Raw genomic sequence first — 21,197 nt, forward strand, 5'->3', positions numbered from 1 at the left:
CTACCAAGTAGTTGGGACTACAGGCGCGTGCCACCATGCTCAGCTACTTTTTGTATTTTTAGTAGAGACGGGGTTTCACCATGTTGGCCAGGATGGTCTCCATCTCGACCTTGTGATCCACCTGCCTCGGCCTCCCAAAATGCTGGGATTACAGGCGTGGGCCACCGCTCCCAGCCTAAGTATAAATATTTTCATCCTCATATAATAAAAAAACTGAGGTTGGAAAAGATCACAATTACTAAGTTTCAGAGCTAGAATTCAAATATACTTCTCACAGGTCCAGCGTTCCTTCTACTCTTTTAAGCTATGAAATTCTATACATTTAATTAGGCAACTGGACAAAAATATACACAAAAAAGTGTTTACTACAGTGTTATTTACAATATCCACAAATTGTAAATAACCTATGTGTTAAAAAATTGAGGATCAAGATATGGCACACTCATACAACTATTATGTAAAGATGCGCTGTGGCATGTACCTGTAGTCCCAGTTAGAAAGCAGAGGTAGGAGGCCCCCTTTGAGCCCAGGAGTTTGAGGGTACAGGGAGCTACAATGGCACCACTGAACTCCAGGCTGGGTGACAGAGCCAGACCCTGTCACAAAAAAGAAAGGAAAGAAAAGACAGAGAGCCGGGCGTGGTGGCTCAAGCCTGTAATCCCAGCACTTTGGGAGGCCGAGGCGGGTGGATCACGAGGTCAAGAGATCAAGACCATCCTGGTCAACATGGTGAAACCCCATGTCTACTATAAATACAAAACATTAGCTGGGCATGGTGGCGCGTGCCTGTAATCCCAGCTACGCAGGAGGTTGAGGCAGGAGAACTGCCTAAACCCAGGAGGCGGAGGCTGCGGTGAGCTGAGATTGCGCCATTGCACTCCAGCCTGGGAAACGAGTGAAACTCCGTCTCAAAAAAAAAAAAGAAAAGACAAAGAGAAAGAGAGAGAGAAAGAAAGAGATAAAGAAAGAAAAAGAAAGAGAAAGAAAGAGCATCATACTAAAATGAAGAGGGAGACCTAAGCATCTAAGCCCACCTCCCCCTTGACTTCCACATTTCATTTCAATAGGAGAAGTAAAAGCTGGCAGACTGGTGCCACCTTAATCACCCTCCTATAAATCTCGGGGATGGTATGGAGGAATCTTTCAGGAAGGCATTGTTTTTACTTAAACAGGATCAAATCCCCACCCCATGCCTACTCCATGGACCAAGACCCTTTCACATGTAATTTCTAAAGCTGTAAACCCAAGACCCTTTCACACGTAATCTTTAGAGTTGTAAACCTTTATGAGGGCAGGGTCTTTCTTTGTTAGATGAGATTGGCTATGAGGCAGCTATGCCGCCTTGCTTCCGGCCAAATAAATCACCCCTTCCTTCCCAGTTCTGAGAGGTTTGTTTCTTGTGGCCGTTCCTGTTTTAAAAACATTTATACAGGCCAGGCGTGGTGGCTCACGCCTGTAATCCCAGCACTTTGGGAGGCTAAGGTGAGCAGATGCAAACAGAAAACACTGTATAAATACAGGCCAGGCGTGGTGGCTCACGCCTGTAATCCCAGCACTTTGGGAGGCCAAGGCAGGTGGATCACGAGGTCAGGAGTTCAAGACCAGACTGGCCAACATGGTGAAACCCTGTCTCTATATTTAAAAAAATAAAAAACATTTATACATTACTACTAATAATAGATTAAATGCACTTTTTTTTTTGAGATGGAGTCTCGCTGTTGCCTAGGCTGGAGTGCAGTGGTGTGATCTTGGCTCACTGCAACCTCTGCCTCTTGGGTTCAAGCGATTCTCTTGCCTCAGCCTCCCGAGTGGGATTAGAGGTGCGCCCCACCATACCCAACTAATTTTTTGTATTTTTAGTAGAAACAGGGTTTCACCATGTTAGCCAGGCTGGTCTTGAACCCTTGACCTAGTGATCTGCCCACCTTGGCCTCCCAAAGGGCTGAGATTACAGGCGCGAGCCAATTCGCCCAAACTAAATGCACTTTAAATGCTTACCATGTGCTGAATACAGGGCTAAATTTATTTTACATGTATTATCTCATTTAATCCTCACAATAACCGATCTGCCCAAACCCTTGCTGTTAATAATGCCGCAGAAACTGACAGGTATTAAAATTCAGAGCTCATGATCTTAACCACTAGATCACGCTATCGTTAAGTACAAAGACCTTTCATAATCAGAAACATCTATGGGATACTTTAAGAAAATTCTGTTCAAACTTCTCTTGCCCAGGTCTCTGTATTTCCGTAACAAACTGTACGTCTTACAGCACTTGCTTGGGTTCATTTATACACCTCTAACAGATCCTACGCTCCTGCCGCCTTAAATGTAAGCCCACTTTCTATTTTTCACAGCTCCTGGTGCACTGCTTTTTACTCTGCAGGCGCTCATTACTTGTTAAACTGCATGTGCCTTTAACTTGGCTTGGGGGACGTTAAATAGAAGATTAGCGCTCACACAGTATTAAGAATTCCTTTCCAAGAAATGTACTCGCGTCAACACAAGGTCTCTCTGTCCATGATCCCCCGAAACCATGGTTTCCTTGCCTTCACCTTGATCCCTCTGCCCTGCCAGTTCCTCCCCACCAGCGGGGCCGGGAGCCCGGCGATTCCCTAGGTCGCGGGTCCTCCCTTGCGTGACCGAGCGGCCTCCGCGGCCGACGGCAGCCCACTCCCGCCTTTGCTCTCAGGCACCGAACATGGAAGCGGCCGTGGCGGGTCTCTGCTGGGGCACCACCGCCCCGGACGCCCGTAGCCGCCCGCCCGCCGGAAACCGACATCTCGGGTCCGGGCAGGAGCGGTTTGCGCGGCGAGGAGCAGAGCGGCGGGAACCCAGAAAGCTGCTCCGCATAGGAGCTGCTGCCCGAACTCAAGATGGCGGCCCCGGGCGGGCGTGGCCAGTGACTGGGAGGCGAGGCGGCGAGTGACCATGGCGGCTGTCGACGAGCGGAGTCTGGAGGACGAAGAAGAGGAGGACGAGGAGGTAGTAAGCGCTACGCCGAAAGCCTGCACCGCCGTGGCGGTGATGCCTTTGCCGGCTGTGTGTGGGGAAGGGCGTCCGGGCGCTGCCGGCGGGAGGGAGGCCCCGCCGCGCCTCAGTGGCTTCTTGCTCCTGGGCGCGGGGAACCGGGCAGCGTGGGACCTCAGCCCTAATCGTCACCCCGTACTTAGGATGGGAAGTACTGGGAAGTTACCTTAGGTAGCGTCGCTTCCTCTTGTTGAAAACACGGTCCGGTTTTCACAAAGGTGGGATTTTTGGCTTCTTTTGCTAATTGCCTCCTCCTGCCCGCTCGCGTGCTACCATGTTAACCCCTCTTTCTTTCACCAGGAGCAGTTGGTTCTGGTGGAGTTATCAGGAATCATTGATTCAGACTTTCTCTCAAAATGTGAAAACAAATGTAAGATTTTGGTGAGTTTTCTAGACTTGGGGATTGTTCCAGAGTTTCTTAAATGTAAAACAAGAATGAATGGTGAAATACCTGTCCACAAGCATTGATATATTTATTTCACCTTACAAAGCAGTGAACTCTAAGAATAAGCCGTACGCTAAGTATAATGAATTCATATATAATTAAGTATAATGTAGAAGCCCAGAGGGGACTATGGGAGCAGATAGGAGAAAATGTCCACTTTGCTTGCCTGTCTCAATGTGTGGCTGAAGAGAAAGTTAAAGATTTGGAGGAGTAACATTTTGGTGTGGAACAGTACGTGTATTCCTGTCATCTCAGCACTTTGGGAGGCCGAGGTGGGAGGATCACTTGAGCCAGGAGTTGGAGACCAGCCTGGCCAACATAGCGAGACCCCCTCTCTACAATAATAATAAAAAATTAGCTGGGCATAGTGGCATGTGCCTGTGGTCCCTGCTGCTTAGGAGGATGAGGTGGGAGGATTGCCCAAACCCTCATGGTCAAGGCTGCAGTGAGCCATGACCATGCCACTGCATTACAGCCAGGGCAATAGAGCAAGACACTGTCTCAAAAAATAGATAGATGATACATAGATTAGATAGACTCTTTGCACTAATGTTGACAAAACTTCCTCTGTCCTTAGCTTACTCTTGAAGAGGATATTGACTGAAATAGACCTTGTTACTTTAGTATGAATTAAGGAGTCTTCAGGTTGCAGCTGCTGTGATCAGAGCAGTTGTAATTTATCCTGTACTTGGTAGGACAAGATGCTTTAGAGGTTCCCCAGTTTTGGAGATTAGTTTCCTTGGTAGCAAGGTTACAATGTTGAAGCCTTTTTCTAATGATGTTTTTTTAATGATCTTTTATTCTGTTGTAGGGCATTGACACTGAAAGGCCCATTCTGCAAGTGGACAGTTGTGTCTTTGCTGGGGAGTATGAAGGTAGGAGGATGTCAGATTGGTGGAACTCCTGTTATGGGCCTTTCAGAGACGGTAGCTTTTCTCAACAATTTGCCTTCGTATTTTTCTGCAGACACTCTTGGGACCTGTGTTATATTTGAAGAAAATGTTGAACATGGTAAGTGATTGCTAGCCCAGCCCTTTTTAATATGAACTATTTCAATCATACTTAAGCACAATAAACATTAAATATCTCATGTATCCATTGTCTAGCTATAGCATGTCCTACCATTTTGCCAAACTTGACTCAGATTATAGTTAAAAAAAAATTCCAGGCTGGGTGAGTGAGCTCAATCCTGTAATCCCAGCACTATGGGAGGCTGAGGCAGGCAGATCACTTGAGGCCAGGAGTTCAAGACCAGCCTGGCCAACATGGCAAAACCCCATTTCTACTAAAAATACAAAAATTAGATGGGTATTGTGGTGTGTGCCCGTAGCCCTAGTTACTTGGGAGTCTGACGTATAGGAATTGCTTGAACCTGGGAGGTGGAGGTTACAGTTAGCCAAGGTCACACCAGTGTACTCCAGCCTGGGCAACAGAGCTAGACTGTGTCTCAAAAACAAACAAACCCCATTCCAGATATATTTGAAGTCCTTCTGTATCCCTTTCCAAACTTATTTCTTTCCCTTTGTCGTCAGAGATGATCACTCTCCTGAATTTATCTTTTTTCTTTTTTTGAGACGGAGTCTAGCTCTTTCGCCCAGGCTAGGGTGCAGTGACACAATTTTGGCCCACTGCAACCTCTGCCTCCCAAGTTAAGGCAATTTTCCTGACTCAGCCTCCCAGGTAGCTGTGATTACAGGTGCCTGCCACCATGCCTGGCTAATTTTTATATCTTTGGTAGAGACAGGGTTTCACCATGTTGGCCAGGCTGGTCCCAAACTCCTGACCTCAAGCGATTCACCCACCTCGGCCTCTCAAAGTGCTGGGATTATAGGTGTGAGCCATCACTCCTGGCCAAGGAATAAAAAAAATGCTACTTAATAGGCAGAGCAGCCTACTTTCTAAAGTGTGTTATCAGTTTACACTCATAGTAGCAATGTATGGAAGTAGGTGCTTCATATCCTTGGCACAAGGGCCTCATCCTCCCTCTTGCCTAGGCATATAGTTTTCTGAAAGTTTCAACTCCAGGCAGCAGGTTGGCAGCAATTTTTTTTCTCAGCCTTTCATGATTGAGAATGTCCCTACTCCATACTTTGGCTTCAAGTATTAAGTCTGACTTTAGTCCTTCATTTTGAGTGGCAGAATTTTAGATCCCAATACCCTATGGGGTACAATTCCTGGCCCCAATTTCCCACTTCAGGGATGAAGCCTGTTAGACCTATGGGTTTAATCTGACTCATAAATCTGTGTTTCTTTCCCATGGAGATGTTTGTTACTTTTGAATCCAGTAGTGCTTTCAACTGTTAATGTATTTTTTTTTTTTTTTTTTTGAGATGGAATTTTGCTCTTGTTGCCCAGGCTGGAGTGCAGTGGTGTGATCTTGGCTCACTGCAACCTCTGTCTCCCAGGTTCAAGCTATTCTCCAGCCTCGGCCTCCTGAGTAGCTGGAATTACAGGCATATGCCACCACACCTAGCTAATTTTGTATTTTTAGTAGTGATGGGGTTTTTCCATGTTGGTCAGGCTGGCCTCAAATTCCCGACCTCAGGTGATCTGCTACCTCAGCCTCCCAAAGTGCTGGCATTACAGGTGTGAGACACCGTGCCCGTCTCTGTTAATGTATTTTATCTGTCATTTTTCTGTGCTTGGAGCAGGTGGCATTAGTTATACCTTGAATTTACTACACTATCTTGATAGGAAGCAGTTTAGTCTGACTCCCTGGAATTATTAAGGCTTCATCATTGTTTTATTTGATGTCATAAGCAGTATACTAATGGAGTACATTTCTGTTCTAGCTGATACAGAAGGCAGTAATAAAACAGTGCTAAAATATAAATGCCATACCATGAAGAAGCTCAGCATGACAAGAACTCTGCTGACTGAGAAGAAGGAAGGAGAAGAAAACATAGGTTAGTTTCTTATTCTCTGAAAATAGGTGATCCAGTATTGTCTTTAACAATGATACATTGATGCCAGGACAGTCCTTGTACTTTGTAGTAATAACTATACATAATGTTTTCTTTTTTTAAGACAGATTCTTGCTCTGTTGCCCAGGCTGGAATGCACTGGGACACACTCAGCTCACTGCAACCTCCTCCTGAGCAGCTGGGATTACAGGCACCCGCCATCATGCCCAGCTATTTTTTTTTTTTTCAGCAACTGCATCTGCAATAATTTTATATTTTTTTGTAGAGATGGGATTTCACTGTGTTGGCCAGGCTGGTCTCAAACTCCTGACCTCAGGTGATCCACCTACCTCGGCCTACAGAGTGCTGGGATTATAGGTGTGAGCCACTGTGGCTAGCCTCATAATTATGTTTAATATATTAAAATTGAGGGTTCTCCATGTAAAGTACCAAGCGTAGAGTTAAAATTCAGTTGAACTCAGATATAATTGAGGGCACTGGGGACATAGAAATCCTTATCTGCTTTGCACTGGAAAGAACTGAGGAGTTTTCAGAGAAACTTGATATCTAAGGCCTAGGGAATTCAGCGGTTCTTCTGCTGTCTCTCTCTCCTCCTTCCCCCTCCCCCTCTTTAATTAAAAATTTTGTTGTATCTTTTTGTAGTTCATAAGGGTGATGATGTGTTTTCACTCATGTATAAGATGTGCCTCCCTCAAACCTTGTTATGATGTCAGCGTATTACCTGTCTGACGTGTGGGGGGAAAATCTTCCTTGTAAGTGAAGTGAATATGATCACAAGAGTTTTGAATTCCCAAGTTGAAATCCCCTGGAAACTTTTTGCAGCTGCAATAGCCTTCCCCAACAGGCTCACAGCTGGAAAAAGCTTTTTTTTTTTTGGGACAGTCTTGCTGTATTGCCCAGGCTGGAGTACAGTGGAGCCATCTTAGCTCACTGCAACCTCCCACTCTGGGTGCAAGTGATTCTCCTGCCTCAGCCTCTGGAGTAGCTGAGATTACAGGCATGCACCACTACGCCTAGCTAATTTTTGTATTTTTATTAGAGATAGGGTTTCACCATGTTGGCTATGCTGGTCTTGAACTCCTGACCTCAGATGATCCACCCACCTTGGCCTCCCAAAATGTTAGGATTACAGGCGTGAGCCACCGCCCCTAGCCAAAAGCTGGCTTTAAATGTGGGAAATACTCTAGGACCACAGTTGTGTTAGTCCTAAGTCTAGTTCTTTTTAAAAATTTTTTATTTTATTTTTTTGAGACAGGGTCTCACCCTTTTACCCAGGCTGGAGTGTTGGGGCCTGATGTCATCTCAATGTGACCTCTGTCCCCCATCCCCCCACCTCGGCCTCCCCAGTAGCTGGGACCACAGGCATGTTCCACCATGCCTGGCTATTTCTTTGTTTTTTGTTGTTGTTGTTGTTTTTGTTTTTTTTGAGATGGAGTTTTGCTCTTGTTGCCCAGGCTGGAGTGCAATGGCACAATCTTGGCCCACCAAAACCTCTGCCTCCTGGGTTGAAGCGATTGTCCTGCCTCAGCCTTCCGAGTAGCTGGGATTACAGGCATGCACCACTATGCCCAGCTAATTTTGTATTTTTAATAGAGACAGGGTTACCCCATGTTGGTCAGGCTGGTCTCAAACTCCCAACCTCAGATGATCTGCCTGCCTCGGCCTCCTAAAGTGTGAGCCACTGCACCTGGCCTTTTTTTTTTAAAATAGAGAGAATACTATGTTGCCCAGCTGGTCTTGAGCTCCTGGGCTCAAGCAATCCTTCCACCTCAGCCTCCCAGAGTGTTGGGATTACAGGCATGAGCCACTGCACCTCGACTTTTAGTCTAGTTCTCAGTTCTTTTTTTTTTTTAGACGGAGTTTTGCTCCTGTTACCCAGGCTGGAGTGCAATGGCGCAATCTTGGCTCACTGCAACCTCCGCCTCCTGGGTTCAGGCAGTTTTCCTGCCCCAGCCTCCCGAGTAGCTGGGATTACAGGCATGCGCCACCATGCCCAGCTAATTTTTTGTATTTTTAGTAGAGACGGGGCTTCACCATGTTGACCAGGATGGTCTCGATCTCTTGACCTCATGATCCACCCGCCTCGGCCTCCCAAAGTGCTAGGATTACAGGTGTGAGCCACCGCGCCCGGCCCTTTTTTTTTTTTTTTTTTTTAATAGACATGGGGTTTCACCATGTTGACCAGGCTGATCTCGAACTCCTGACCTTAGGTGATCCACCTGCCTCGGCCTCCCAAAGTGCTGGAATTACAGGTGTGATCCACTGTGCCCAGCCTGGGTCTAGTTCTTAATTTGCATCCACTTATTCTTCACTCGCTGGTCACCACATACTCAAGACTTTTAGACTAGTGCTTTTTGCACCTGAAACAGACCCATGTTTGTGGAGCTGAACAAATAATCATTTGATGTTTAAAGGTTCACTGCTCAACAACATATTTGAAATTCTGGTAAATAAGATTTTCATGATGAGTATAGCTTAACAGGGAATAAACGTTTGAAGGTACATTGATCTTATAAAATTAATTACATGACCTATATACAACTATATAATAATACTTTGTTCTTATCATGCGTATCCCCAAACTTTGCCCTCCTTTAGGAACCTTGTAATAATTGTAGGAAGAAAGAAGTACTAGGTTCTAGAATAAACTTGAAAAGCTGACATGTATCATAAGCTTAGGTATTGTTGAGATATTCTTATTAAAGGAAGTTATGAGTTTCCTTCTCCTAGTTTTTAAAAATCTGACAGATCTTTGGGAATGTTTGGGTGTTTTGCTTAGTCAAATAAAGGAGCAACCAACAATTCAAGTCTGCATTAGTTATCTACTGCTGCATAACCAATTGCCCTAAATGTAACAGCTTTAAATGACAACAAAAAAACCAGTATCTTACAGTTTCTTTGAATCAGGAATTTCGGAAGAGTTTAGGTAGGTGGTTCTAGCTCTAGGTCTCTGATGAAGTTGCAGTCAAAATGTTATCTGGGCTGCAGTCATCAGAAGGCTTGAGTAATGCTGGAAATCTGATTATAAAATGGCTTATTCATATGGCTTATAAATTTGTTTTGGTTGCTGGCAGGTGGCCTCAGTTCCTCCTCGTAGGACTGTTGTCCTCCTCACAGGACTGTTTGAATGTCCTCCTGATATGGCAGCTGGCTTCTATGAGATAAAGTATTCTACGAAAACAAGGTAGAAGCCACAATGTCTTTTATGAACTAGCCTTAGAAGTTCTTGGCCACAGTCTTGGCCAGGCACAGTGGCTCATGCCTGTAATCCCAGCACTTTTGGAGGCCGAGGTGGGTGGATCACCTGGGGTCAGGAGTTCAAGACTAGCCTGACCAACATGGTGAAACCATGTCTCTAATAAAAAATACAAAAAATTAGCAGGGCATGGTGGTGGGCACCTGTAATCCCAGCTACTTGGGAGGCTGAGGAAAGAGAATTGCTTGAAGCCAGGAGATAGAGGTTGCAGTGAACCGAGATCATACCATTGCACTCCGGCCTGGATGACAAGAGCAAAAATCTCTGTCTCAACAACAGCAACAACAACAAAAAGTCATAGTCTTGACTTTTGGGCACAGTGGCTCTCACCTGTAATCCCAGCACTTTGGGAGACCAAGGCGGGCAAATCACTTGAGGTCAGGAGTTCCAGACCAGCTTGGCCAACATGGCGAGATCCTGTCTCTACAAAAATACAAAAAATTAGCCAGGTGTGGTGGCAGGCACCTATAATCCCAGCTGCTCGGGAGGCTGTGGTGGGAGAATTGCTTGGACCCAGGAGGCGGAGGTTGCAGTGAGCTGAGATTGTGCCACTGCATTCCAGCCTGGGCAACAGAGCAAGACTCTGTCTTAAAAAAAAAAAAAAAAAGTTGTAAGGAAGTAGTAAGTTTCCTTAAAGGCATAAGATGGCAGAAAGTGCTCAAATTGTTTCACAGAATGAGCTGAGAACTGAACTCTGGAAAAAGGCATGGAATAGTCATTGAAGTTGGTAACTTTGGTACCCACCCAATAGGCATTCCAAGGTCTCCAGATAAGATGGAAATTATATTTTATCAGTGGTTACAGATACCATTTTCCTTGGTGTATGTTGGGCTTTCAGTTTGACATGTATTCATAGGACAGAAATTTAAATTAAAGGCCGGGCGCGGTGGCTCACGCCTGTAATCCCAGCACTTTGGGAGGGCGAGGCGGGTGGATCACGAAGTCAAGAGATCGAGACCATCCTGGTCAACATGGTGAAACCCCGTCTCTACTAAAAAATACAAAAAATCAGCCGGGCATGGTGGTGCTTGCCTGTAATCCCATCTACTCAGGAGGCTGAGGCAGGAGAATTGCCTGAACCCAGGAGGCGGAGGTTGCGGTGAGCCGAGATCGCGCCATTGCACTCCAGCCTGGGTAACAAGAGTGAAACTCCGTCTGAAAAAAAAAATTTTTTTTTGTAGAGACAAGGTCTCACTATATGGCCCAGGGTAGTCTCTAACTCCTGGCTCAAGCAGTCTTCCCGCCTCAGCCTCCCAAAGTTTTGGGATTACAGGCATGAGCCACTGCACTTGGCTCCTTTTAATCTTTTTAAGAATTCTGTCATTGAGGGTAGATTGTATTAAGAATGGAGTCCCACTATTATATTGTGGAAATTCCTCCCAATCACCAAAAGGCTTCTTTGTCTCCCTCTTTCAAAGCTGATGCTGATGGGTTGTTGTGCCTCATAAACTGTTTTGAGTCTGAGAGAGGTTTCAAACTTTTAGCTTATTTTCACAGGGTTCAAGCTCTAGACCATGAAGTCATTACTATGATGTCTTCCTTCCTTCCAAGAGAATGGTTTTCCAGTCTATGTGCCACATTATAATATTAAAATTATTGGCTGGGCGCAGTGGCTCACGCTTGTAATCCCATCACTTTGGGAGGCTGAGGCAGGTGGATCACCTGAGGTCAGGAGTTCAAGACCAGCCTGGTCAACATGGTGAAACCCTGTCTCTACTANTAGGTGGGGTGGAATGGCTGCAAATAAAGGATAATGATTTCTCCTACCGACCCAACATGATCTGTAGCTTTCTACATGAAAATGATGACGAAGAAGTGGTAGCTTCAGCCCCAGATAAACCTTTGGAATCGGAAGAGGAAGAGATTCAAATGAAAGACAATTCAAACCTGAGTTGTGAGCAGGAGAAACCACTGCACTTGGAAATAGAAGATTCTGGTACTCTTATTGATATACCTTCTGAGACAGAAGGTTCTATTTTTATGGAAACTCAAATGCTGCCGTAGAAATCTGTCCTAGATGAAATGTTTCTGCTAATAACTTGTCAAGTACTTTTTAGAATTCTTACATAAAAATAATTGCTGTGTAGCTTTCAGTCTTTTAATATTTTATTGCATTTTATTGGCTATACACACATATCCAGTCATAACACAACTTATTTTACCAGAACCATTTGGGACCAGACATGAACTGGATTTTTTTTTTTTTTTTTTTGAGACGGAGTTTCGCTCTTGTTACCCAGGCTGGAGTGCAGTGGCGTGACCACAGTTTACTGCAGCCTTGAACTCACAGGCTCAAGCAATCCTTCCATCTCAGCCTCCTAAGTAGGTGGGACTACAGGCATGCACCACCATGCCTGGCTGGGTTTTTTTGAGACAAAGTTTTGCTGCTGTTGCCTAGGCTGGAGTGCAGTGGTACAATCTCGGCTCACCGCAACCTCTGCCTCCTGGGTTCGAATAGCTGGGATTATAGGCATGTGCCACCATGCCCGGCTAATTTTGTATTTTTAGTAGAGTCAAGGTTTCTCCATGTTGGTCAGGCTGGTCTCAAACTCCCCACCTCAGGTGATCTGCTCGTCCTGGCCTCCCAGAGTGGTGGGATTACAGGCATGAGCCACCACACCTGGCCACCTGGCTGTTTTTAAAAAATTTCTTTTGAGAGATGGGGTCTCACTTGGTTGCCCAGGCTAATCTTGAACTCCTGGGCTTTAGTGATTCTCCTGTCTTGGCTTCTCAATGTGCTGGGATTACAGGTGTGAACCACTGCGCCCTGACAAAGGAGTCTAACATTAATTCCATCTGCAAAGTCTCTTTTGCTAGGTCATTTAACATATACAGGCATAATACTAGGGATTAGGGCATGGAAATCTTTGGTGCCTATTTTTAGTCTACCACAATCTAGGAACAGAAAAAGAATTTTGAAGTGCTTAAGGATAAAGGAAGAATTCCAAATATTCCAGATGTAATTTCGCCCTTTTCCCATTTGAGAAAGATTATTGGAATTCAGCTGTATTAGTCATTTTACTATGGCAGTAAACAAAATCTGTGCTAGTTTATATTTTTTAAGTAAATTATTCACACCCTTTGATACTTTCTTACAGGTTGAGCTGTGTAAATTGCCAATATTTGATTGTTTCTGACTACAAAAAACAGGAATTTCCTATAGTTTAACCTACTGCTAGTAAGTTAAGACATACCTGACATTAATTATATCTCACAGTTGATGATTTAACTATTTTACTTTTTTTTTTTTTTTTTTCTCTGGAAGTTTTGGCTCTTCAGGGTGATTTAACTATTTTAATAGATTAGAGAGCTAATGTTCTGGGATGAAGAATTTTTTTGTTGTTGTTTTTGAGACCGAGTCTTGCTCTGTTGCCAGGCTGGAGTGCAGTGGTGCGATCTCAGCTCACTGCAACCTCCGCCTCCTGGGTTCAGGCAATTGTCCTGCCTCAGCCTCCCGAGTAGCTGGGATTACAGGCATGCATGCCTATGCCTGGCTAATTTTGTATTTTTAGTAGAGATGGGGTTACTGCATGTTGGTGAGGCTGGTCTTGAACTCCTGACCTCAGGTAATCTGCTGACCTCAGGTAATCTGCTCACCTCAGCCTCCCAAAGTGCTGGGATTACAGGCGTGAGCCACCGTGCCCAGCTAAAAGCATTTTCAAATCATAAGCAGATATATTATATCTTCCCAATTTCTATATGACTTTTTAATTTTCTTATTTTCACTCTTGTTGTCCAGGCTGGAGTGCAGTGGCGCTATCTCAGCTCACTGCAACCTCCACCTCCCAGGTTCAAGTGATTCTTATGCCACAGTCTCCCAAGTAGCTGGGATTACAGGCACATGTGACCATACCCAGCTAATTTATGAGACTTTTTTTTAAGTATCAGCTTTTAATAAAGTGCTTATTGTTCCCCCTATATGTATGTTTAGGAGAGAATGCTAATTGCCTGACGCAATTATCTGTTCTCCCTTTTTGGCTTTGTGTTAGAATCCCAGAATTTACTCAGGTTAGCAATGTGATTAGCTTTCCTTGCAGATACATGTGGTCATAGGACTAAGTTCTGGCATTGCCATGGAATAAGAAATGCTGAGTTGTGGGGAAAAAAGAGGCAGAAAAAAGCAAGTGCTGAGTGGTGCTTCTGGGAAGTTTCCTTAAACTTAAAGGCTTAAGAGGAAGCAGGTGGGCTTATCTGTTCCTGCTGAAACATAGATGTGGTAGCTAGAGCTCCAGCAGGATTCTTAGACTTCAAAGTAACCTTGGAAGCAGAAGCCATGAATGGCAGAGCAGCAGTAGAGAAGACTGGATCCTGATATGTGAGATTACCCTGGACTGCTATGAGTAAAGGGTTAATAAAACCCTTTTTCTTTCTCCCTGGTGCAATGACCTCGAGTTTGCCTTTCAGCACTGTTTCTCTGGAAACCTACTAGGCAAGGTAATAATGGAATGTCAGCTATAATATTAGGCAGTATTGTTTATGATTAAAAATGAGCCCTAGCTGGGCGCTGCAGCTCATGCTTGTAATCCCAACACTTTGGGAGGCCAAGATGGGTGGATCACTTGAATCCAGGAGTTTGAGACCAACCTGAGTGGCATGGCAAAACTGTGTCTCTATAACAACACAAAATTAGCTCGACAGGTGGTATGTGCCTGTAGTCCCAGCTACTTAAGAGGCTGAGGCAGGAAGATTGCTTGAGCCTAGGAGGTGGAGATTGCAGTGAGCCGAGATCACACCACGCCACTGTACTACAGGGAAAGACCGTGTCCAAAAATAAAAAATAAAAAAAATAAATAAATTTGTGGTAATTTGTTACTACAGAAATAGGAAATTAATACCAAACGCTTTTTGATTGCTCATGGGAATGTAAGTGGTACAGGTGCTTTGGAAAACAGTTTAGCAGTGCCTGAAAACATTACACTTAAGAGTTAGCTGGGCACAGTGGCTCAGGCCTATAATCCCAGCAACCCAGTCTCGACTAAAGATATAAAATTAGCCAGGCGTGGTGGCACATGCCTGTAATCCCTGCTACTTGGGAGGCTGAGGCAGGAGAATCGTTTGAACCCTGAAGGTGGAGTTTGCAGTGAGTCGAGATCACGTAGTTGCACTCCAGCCTGGGCAACAAGAGCAAAAAACTCCGTCAAAAAAAAAATAAAAATAAAAAGAGTTGGCATATGACCCCGAAATTTTGCTCCTAGAGAATTGAAAACATGTCCACACAAAAACTTGTACACCAATATTCAAAGCAGTTAGCCAGGTGTGGTGGCATGGGCTTGTGGTCCCAGCTACTTTGGAGGCTGAGACACTAGAACTGCTTGAACCCGGGAGGCGGAGGTTACAGTGAGCTGAGATGTGCTACTGCACTTCAGTCTGTGTGACAGAGTGAGACTGTCTCAGAAACAAAACAAAGCAAAACACAACAAAAAAACAAAGCAGCATAATCCATAGTAGCCAAAAAATGTGAATCACTCAAATGTACATAAGTTGGCCGGGCATGGTGGTTCACACCTGTAATCCTAGCACTTTGGGAGGCCAAGGCGGGTGGACTGCCTGAGCTCAGGAGTTCAAGACCAGCCTGGCAAACATGGTGAAACCCTGTCTCTACTAAAAAAATATGACTATTAGCCAGGTGTGGTGGTACACACCTGTAATCCCAGCTACTTGGGAGGTTTAGGCACAAGAATTGCTTGAACCTAGGAGGTGTTGAGGGTGCAGTGAGCCCAGATCATACCACTGCACTTCAGCCTGGATGACAGAACACAACTATGTCTTAAAGAAAAAGTACCTAAGTTGATGAATGGATAAACGAAATGTATATCCATACAAAGGAATATTATTCATTCCTAACAAAATGGAATTACTGATCCATGCCACAAGATGTATGAACCTTAAAAACAGTAGGTGAAAGAAGTCAGACACAAAATGCCATACATTGCACGAATCCATTTATGTTCAGAATAGGCAAATCCATTGAACATAAAGTAGATTATTGGTTGCCAAGCGCTGCCAGGAGGGGACAGTGGGATGTGGACCTGTGTGTGTGTGTAGGTGGGTTATTTTTGAGGTGATTAAATGTTCCAGAATTAGTGGTGATGTTTGCACATCTCTGTGAACACCAAAAACCACTGAAGTAAGTGTGTGTGTGTAGGGAGTTCTTTTTGAGGTGATTAAATGTTCCGGAACTAGTGCTGATGTTTGCACATCTCTGAATACACCCAAAACCACTGAATTGTATACTTTAAAGGGGTAAATTTTATGGTATGTGAATTATATGGTAACTTAAAAAAATTGAAGAAAAATCACGATCAGCAGTATTTTTATTTTGTTTTTTATTCAAAGCAACCACAGAAGAAAGCAGTATATTTTAGGCGCATGTTTTATGTACTAAGCAACTGTTACACTGATCGCACAGTTGTCAACAGTGCCCATTTCACATTAATGTTTTTAGTAATAATGTGAGTACCTACCATGCAATCAATCTTTCTAATGCCCTCGGAGTTCCTGATGAATAAAATCTAGTTTCTGAATACATGTACCTGATTCCAGGTATGCACACTAGCGTGCACATGAAACTGCGAGAGTCTATGTAACTTTTTTTTTTTTTTTTTTTTTTTGACACGGAGTCTCGTCCGTCGCCCAGGCTGGAGTGCAGTGGCGTGATCTCGGCTCACTACAACCTCCGCCATGTCAGTTCAAGCAATTCTTCCTGCCTCAGCCTCCCGAGTAGCTGGGATTACAGGCGCCCGCCACCAAGCCCCGCTAATGTTTGTATTTTTAGTAGAGATGCGGTTTCGCCATGTTGGCAAGGCTGGTTTCGAACTCCTGACCTCAGGTCATCCGCCCGCCTCAGCCTCCCAAAATCCTGGGATTACAGGCGTGAGCCACCACGTTCGGCCAGTGTTACTTAAAAGTATTACCTTGCACCTGTAATTCCCGGGAAAGAGCCGGGGCAAATATCCGTAACCAGGGAAACCCGGCACGTTTCCAATCAAGATGGCCGCCAGCGCCTCTAGGCGCCCTCGGCGCGGCCGTCCCTGGAAGTGGCGTCACGCGCAGCTTCCGGATCCGTCTGTTCCGGCGCGCGTAATCGCCAGGGACACGTGCATTCACCCAGTTAAGAGTCGGTGGTAGCGGTAGCGATGGACGCTCTGGATAGGGTAGTGTAAGTGCGCTGGGTCTCCGCCCGGGGGAACGTTGGGGTAAAAGGGTCCCGTGATGTGGTGGTATTGCCTCAGCCACTCACCCTTCCTGGTCACCCCTCTTCTTGCCTGGTTGGGGTCCAATCGATCACCAGCCAGGGTCTTCCTCAGCGCGACCTGCTTGCCAGGAAACTGGGGAAGCTTTCAAGTGGGGGCCGCGGGATGGGAGGTGGGATAGAAGCGTTGGCCGCTTTTATCCTAGCCAGTTGAGAAATGCCTGGCTTCCGAAGTGTGAGACAGATGGTAGAGTAAGGGGCTAAAAGCGCAGCCGTCGGGATCCGACAGATCTGGGTGACAGTCAGCGCGTCCATTTAAAGCTCTGTGACTTTGAGTCATTAAATATCTCCAAATTTCAGTTTACTCTGTAAAAGAGCCCTCATCATAGTCATACATCATAGAGCTGTGAGGGTTAGTTTTGAGATTGTATGTAGTGCTTTTGCTGCAGCACGTAGAACTGTTCATTGGTTTTCTTCTTTTCCTTCCAACCTTGTACACTTCTCTTGAGTTATCCTTGAATGATACCTGTTTTAATTTGTTCAAGAATATTTATTGTGCTAAACAGCCCTGTTGTTATTTGCTGTGGTTTTCTTGCTATTTACCTAGGTCAACATATATCCAAAACGACAATTGTAGCCATTCATTCAGAGAAAGAAAACTAGTTTACTAGGTATTGGGACTAGTTTACACTTTAATTGGGGGCTAGACAGCTTATAAAATGTTAATTGCTATTTGCATTTGTTGCTGTTAAATGAGATACAAAAGATAGAAATAGTTTGTATCTTTTTATCAACCAGTAAATGATTAGAAACTTTATATGTGACACTATATCTGGAGGAGGATGTTTAGAATCTACATGGGAAACTAAAGTGTGTGTATTTTCTCTTTTTCTTCCCAAAGTGTTCATGGGACTGGACGAGGGAGGGTCATAATTATTTGAGAGGAGGAATTCTTCGAGTAGATGACAGAGACTATCTAAAGCAAGGTGCTCATTGTAGCGGAAGCAGAGGTGAAGCCCATTTTTTGAACAGAAGTGTATAAAAACATGCCACTGCTACTGTCACATCATAAAGACAGAATAATGAATTTATTTTCCCGTCATATTTTACAGGGTAATTGGTCTAGATGAATTTTTAAATCTAGCTTTTTTTTTTTTTTTTTAAATTTTTGAAACAGGGCATCTCTCTGTCACCCAGGCTGGAGTGCAGTGGCCTGATCACAGTTTACTTCAGCCTTGGCCTCCCTGGAATCAAGCAATCTTCCTACCTCAGCCTGCCAAGTAGCTCACTAGTTATGGTATTTTTTGTAGAAACAGGGTTTTGTGATGTTGCCCAGGCTGGTCTCGAATTTATGGGCTCAAGTGATCTGCCCACCTTGGCCTCCTAAAGTGTTTGGGTTACAGGCTGTGAGCCGCCACCCACCCCTAGCTCCTTTTAAAGATTGGCCTGTTTACTTGCTGTGTGATCTTGGGCACATTACCTGTCTGTTCAGTTGCTTCATCTGTAAAGTGAAGATAAGAATTTTAACTCAGGATTGTGGTGAAGATTAAGCCTTAATAGAGTGACTCCATGTAAACATCACCCTTATTATTCCCTATTGTTGGCAATGTTGACATTCTTAGCCATGATGTTGGAGTGTAACCGGTGTATACTTCCTGGCAGGCATTGTGGTCTTAAACCTAAAAGAAGGCTAAGCGGTCATTAGTCTTATGTTTAGTAAATGCCCACAGGTTGATCAGCAGTTGATGCTCAATTCTTTGTATTAGGGTACAGGATGCAGTTAGTTTGAAGAAGAAAGAAGAGTAAAAAAAAGCGACAGTATTTACTTGAGCCCTTTATTTTTTACTTAAAAAAAGATTTGAAAAAGAGCAGTAATAAAAGAATGGGAATAGAAAAATGAAAGCTTTTTTTTTTTTTAAACTAACGAAACACTTATTTAACAGTAATAATGACATATCTTTTACTAATATCTCCCAAAAAAGTGAGATTTTGGCCTGGCATTGTGGCTCACGCCTGTAATTCCAGCACTTTGGGAGGCTCAGGCAAGTGGATCACGTGAGGTCAGTAGTTTGAGACCAGCCTGGCCAACGTGGAGAAACCCTGTCTCTACTAAAACTACAAAAATTACCTGGGTATGGTGGTATGTGCCTGTAATCACAGCTACTTGGGAGGCTGAGGCAGGAGAATTGCTTGAACCCAGGAGGTGGAGGTTGCAGTGAACCGAGATTGTGCCATCGCTCTCCAGCCTGGGCAATAGAATGAGACTCTGTCTGAAAAGAAAAAAAAAAAAGATTTTGTTTAAGGGTGGAATCCTAAATGACAAATATGTTAATGTCTCAGTTAAAAAATAAAAAAGTCTCAGTTTTTAAGAATCTGGATATTCATTAAGTCATGGCTTTGCAATGTGAGGAAAATGTTTAAATAATTATGAATTGTGCATTTCTAAACAGAAAGCCCAGAACGAAAAGAGCCAAGAGATTCCTTGAGAAGAGAGAACCGAAACTCAATGAAAATATTAAAAATGCCATGCTGATTAAAGGGGGAAATGCAAATGCAACAGTGACACAAGTACTTAAAGATGTGGTAAGTACACATACTTAATCTTTAAAAGGTATTGAAGTCATTTTAGAATTTTCAGCATGCTGGGTTGGGCTGCCGGAGAAATACATAGATAAACTTGCCTTAAGAGCTACTAGTCTTAGAGAAGAGCTAAAGTTGAGGGGGTTATTTACCTTTCGAGGCACCGACTACTAACTTTTCTTAAAGCAACTCGTTTTCGGCCGGGCGCGGTGGCTCAAGCCTGTAATCCCAGCACTTTGGGAGGCCGAGGCGGGTGGATCACGAGGTCAAGAGATCGAGACCATCCTGGTCAACATGGTGAAACCCCGTCTCTACTAAAAATACAAAAAATTAGCTGGGCATGGTGGCACGTGCCTGTAATCCCAGCTACTAAGGAGGCTGAGGCAGGAGAATTGCCTGAACCCAGGAGGCGGAGGTTGCGGTGAGCCGAGATCGCGCCATTGCACTCCAGCCTGGGTAACAAGAGCGAAACTCCGTCTCAAAAAAAAAAAAAAGCAACTCGTTTTCTTAGTAAATTTTATTTTATTTAGTAACACAGGTGAGTTTGTTAGGGTGAAGGTCTCCCTTAGTAAATATAAACTGTTTTCAGTTGCTAGAATTTGGCTTACATTTTAGGAAAAAAATTAATTTGTAAAGAGAAATAACTTCATATTGCTGTATATTTAGTCATTCAACACCACCAGTTACTGTGCTAGTGCTGCAAATTAATAGGTGAGACGCAGTCCTTTCAGTGAGCTTAGAGAGAGACGTGTGAAAAGTTCTCACATCATGCTATACTGGAAGCATGGACAGGGTGGGATGGGAAACAGTTAAAATCACATAGGGGGACCTCCGCACAAGGAAGGTTCTTCCAGGGATAAATAACACCAGCTTCATTTTGAAGGGGAAGTTGGAGCAAGAAGTGGCAGAGAAAGAGAAGACCCATCTGAGGCTGAGAAAGAAGTTTATGCAAAAGGGAATATGAAGGAGCATTGATGCATTTGGAGAACAGTAAATAATTGAGCATGGTTAAAGGATAGTGGGCTAGGTGAGGCTAGAAGAGGAGGCATGGGTCATATAGTAACATGGAGTTTGAATCTTAATCTGAAAGCTCCATGTAGTCATTGAAAGATATTAAGCAAGAGATACCATCCGTCCTTTTAATTGGCTTGATTAGAGAGGGTTGAGAACAAATGTAGGAAACTAAGCCATTGCTGCCAGCCAGGTGAAGAGCATCTGGAGTCCAGTGGTGGCAATGAACATGAGAAATGACCAGAAAGAATAGATGTTGAAGGTAGAAGAGTTGGGAACTAGTGAGAAGTGTGACTTTCAGGTTTTTGGAATGAGTGCCTGATGGGCAATAATGCCAATTAGAAAATGTATCAAGTGGGGCAGGTTTGGAGGGAAAGATGAAAGGTTCAGTTTGGGACATGTAATTTAAGTAATGAAATTAAAGCTTTGTTTTTTTCTACTCTGTAGCCTTGTGTCTAGCCCAGTGTCTGGACCTAGTAGGTACTCAATAAATACGTAATCAATGAATGAAAGGCATAGTGTGTGGAGACATCTAGTAGGTTATTTGAGTATTTAGGCCTTGAGTACAGCCAATAGATCTTTGAATTAAATCAATAAATCATGTAATTGAATACACTTTTGTTGTTGTTAAAGAGATGGAGTCTCTCTCTGTCCCCCAGGCTGAAGTGCAATGGTGCCATCTTGGCTCACTATAACCTCTGCCTCCTGGGTTCAGGTAATTCTCCTGCCTCTGCCTTCCAAGTAGCTGGGACTCCAGG

The 21,197-nt window shown here is 44.2% G+C and overlaps 2 protein-coding genes and 1 non-coding gene across 4 annotated transcripts in view; all 3 read left to right on the top strand.

Moving 5' to 3' along the window:
• The first annotated feature begins 2,782 nt into the window (after positions 1 to 2,782).
• GTF3C6 (general transcription factor IIIC subunit 6) lies at positions 2,783 to 11,742 on the top strand. 2 transcript variants are annotated; one of them, XM_017497443.2, is made up of 6 exons: positions 2,783 to 2,986; positions 3,335 to 3,412; positions 4,288 to 4,351; positions 4,443 to 4,487; positions 6,269 to 6,382; positions 11,380 to 11,742. In XM_017497443.2, exons 1-6 carry the CDS (start codon positions 2,933 to 2,935, stop codon positions 11,658 to 11,660), a joined length of 636 nt encoding a protein of 211 aa, XP_017352932.1. In that variant the 5' UTR covers positions 2,783 to 2,932; the 3' UTR covers positions 11,661 to 11,742. The 2 variants fall into 2 exon arrangements, with proteins under 2 accessions (XP_017352932.1, XP_017352933.1); XM_017497444.2 differs by having other exon boundaries at positions 2,783 to 2,978; positions 3,330 to 3,412.
• Positions 7,031 to 7,131, top strand: LOC119466818. Its single transcript, XR_005195306.1, has one exon. It is a non-coding gene; the product is annotated as a small nucleolar RNA U13 (small nucleolar RNA).
• Positions 11,743 to 16,713: 4,971 nt separating the features above from the next.
• Positions 16,714 to 21,197, top strand: part of RPF2 (ribosome production factor 2 homolog) — a 47,644-nt gene continuing 43,160 nt past the window's right edge. Inside the window, exons 1-2 of the mRNA XM_017497445.2 lie at positions 16,714 to 16,815; positions 19,299 to 19,431. Coding sequence (XP_017352934.1) covers positions 16,793 to 16,815; positions 19,299 to 19,431 — 156 coding nt within the window. The 5' untranslated portion in view covers positions 16,714 to 16,792. The remainder of the gene's footprint in view (positions 16,816 to 19,298; positions 19,432 to 21,197) is intronic.

Source organism: Cebus imitator, unplaced genomic scaffold (assembly GCF_001604975.1).
Source record: "Cebus imitator isolate Cc_AM_T3 unplaced genomic scaffold, Cebus_imitator-1.0 Scaffold231, whole genome shotgun sequence".
Taxonomy (NCBI): domain Eukaryota; kingdom Metazoa; phylum Chordata; class Mammalia; order Primates; family Cebidae; genus Cebus; species Cebus imitator.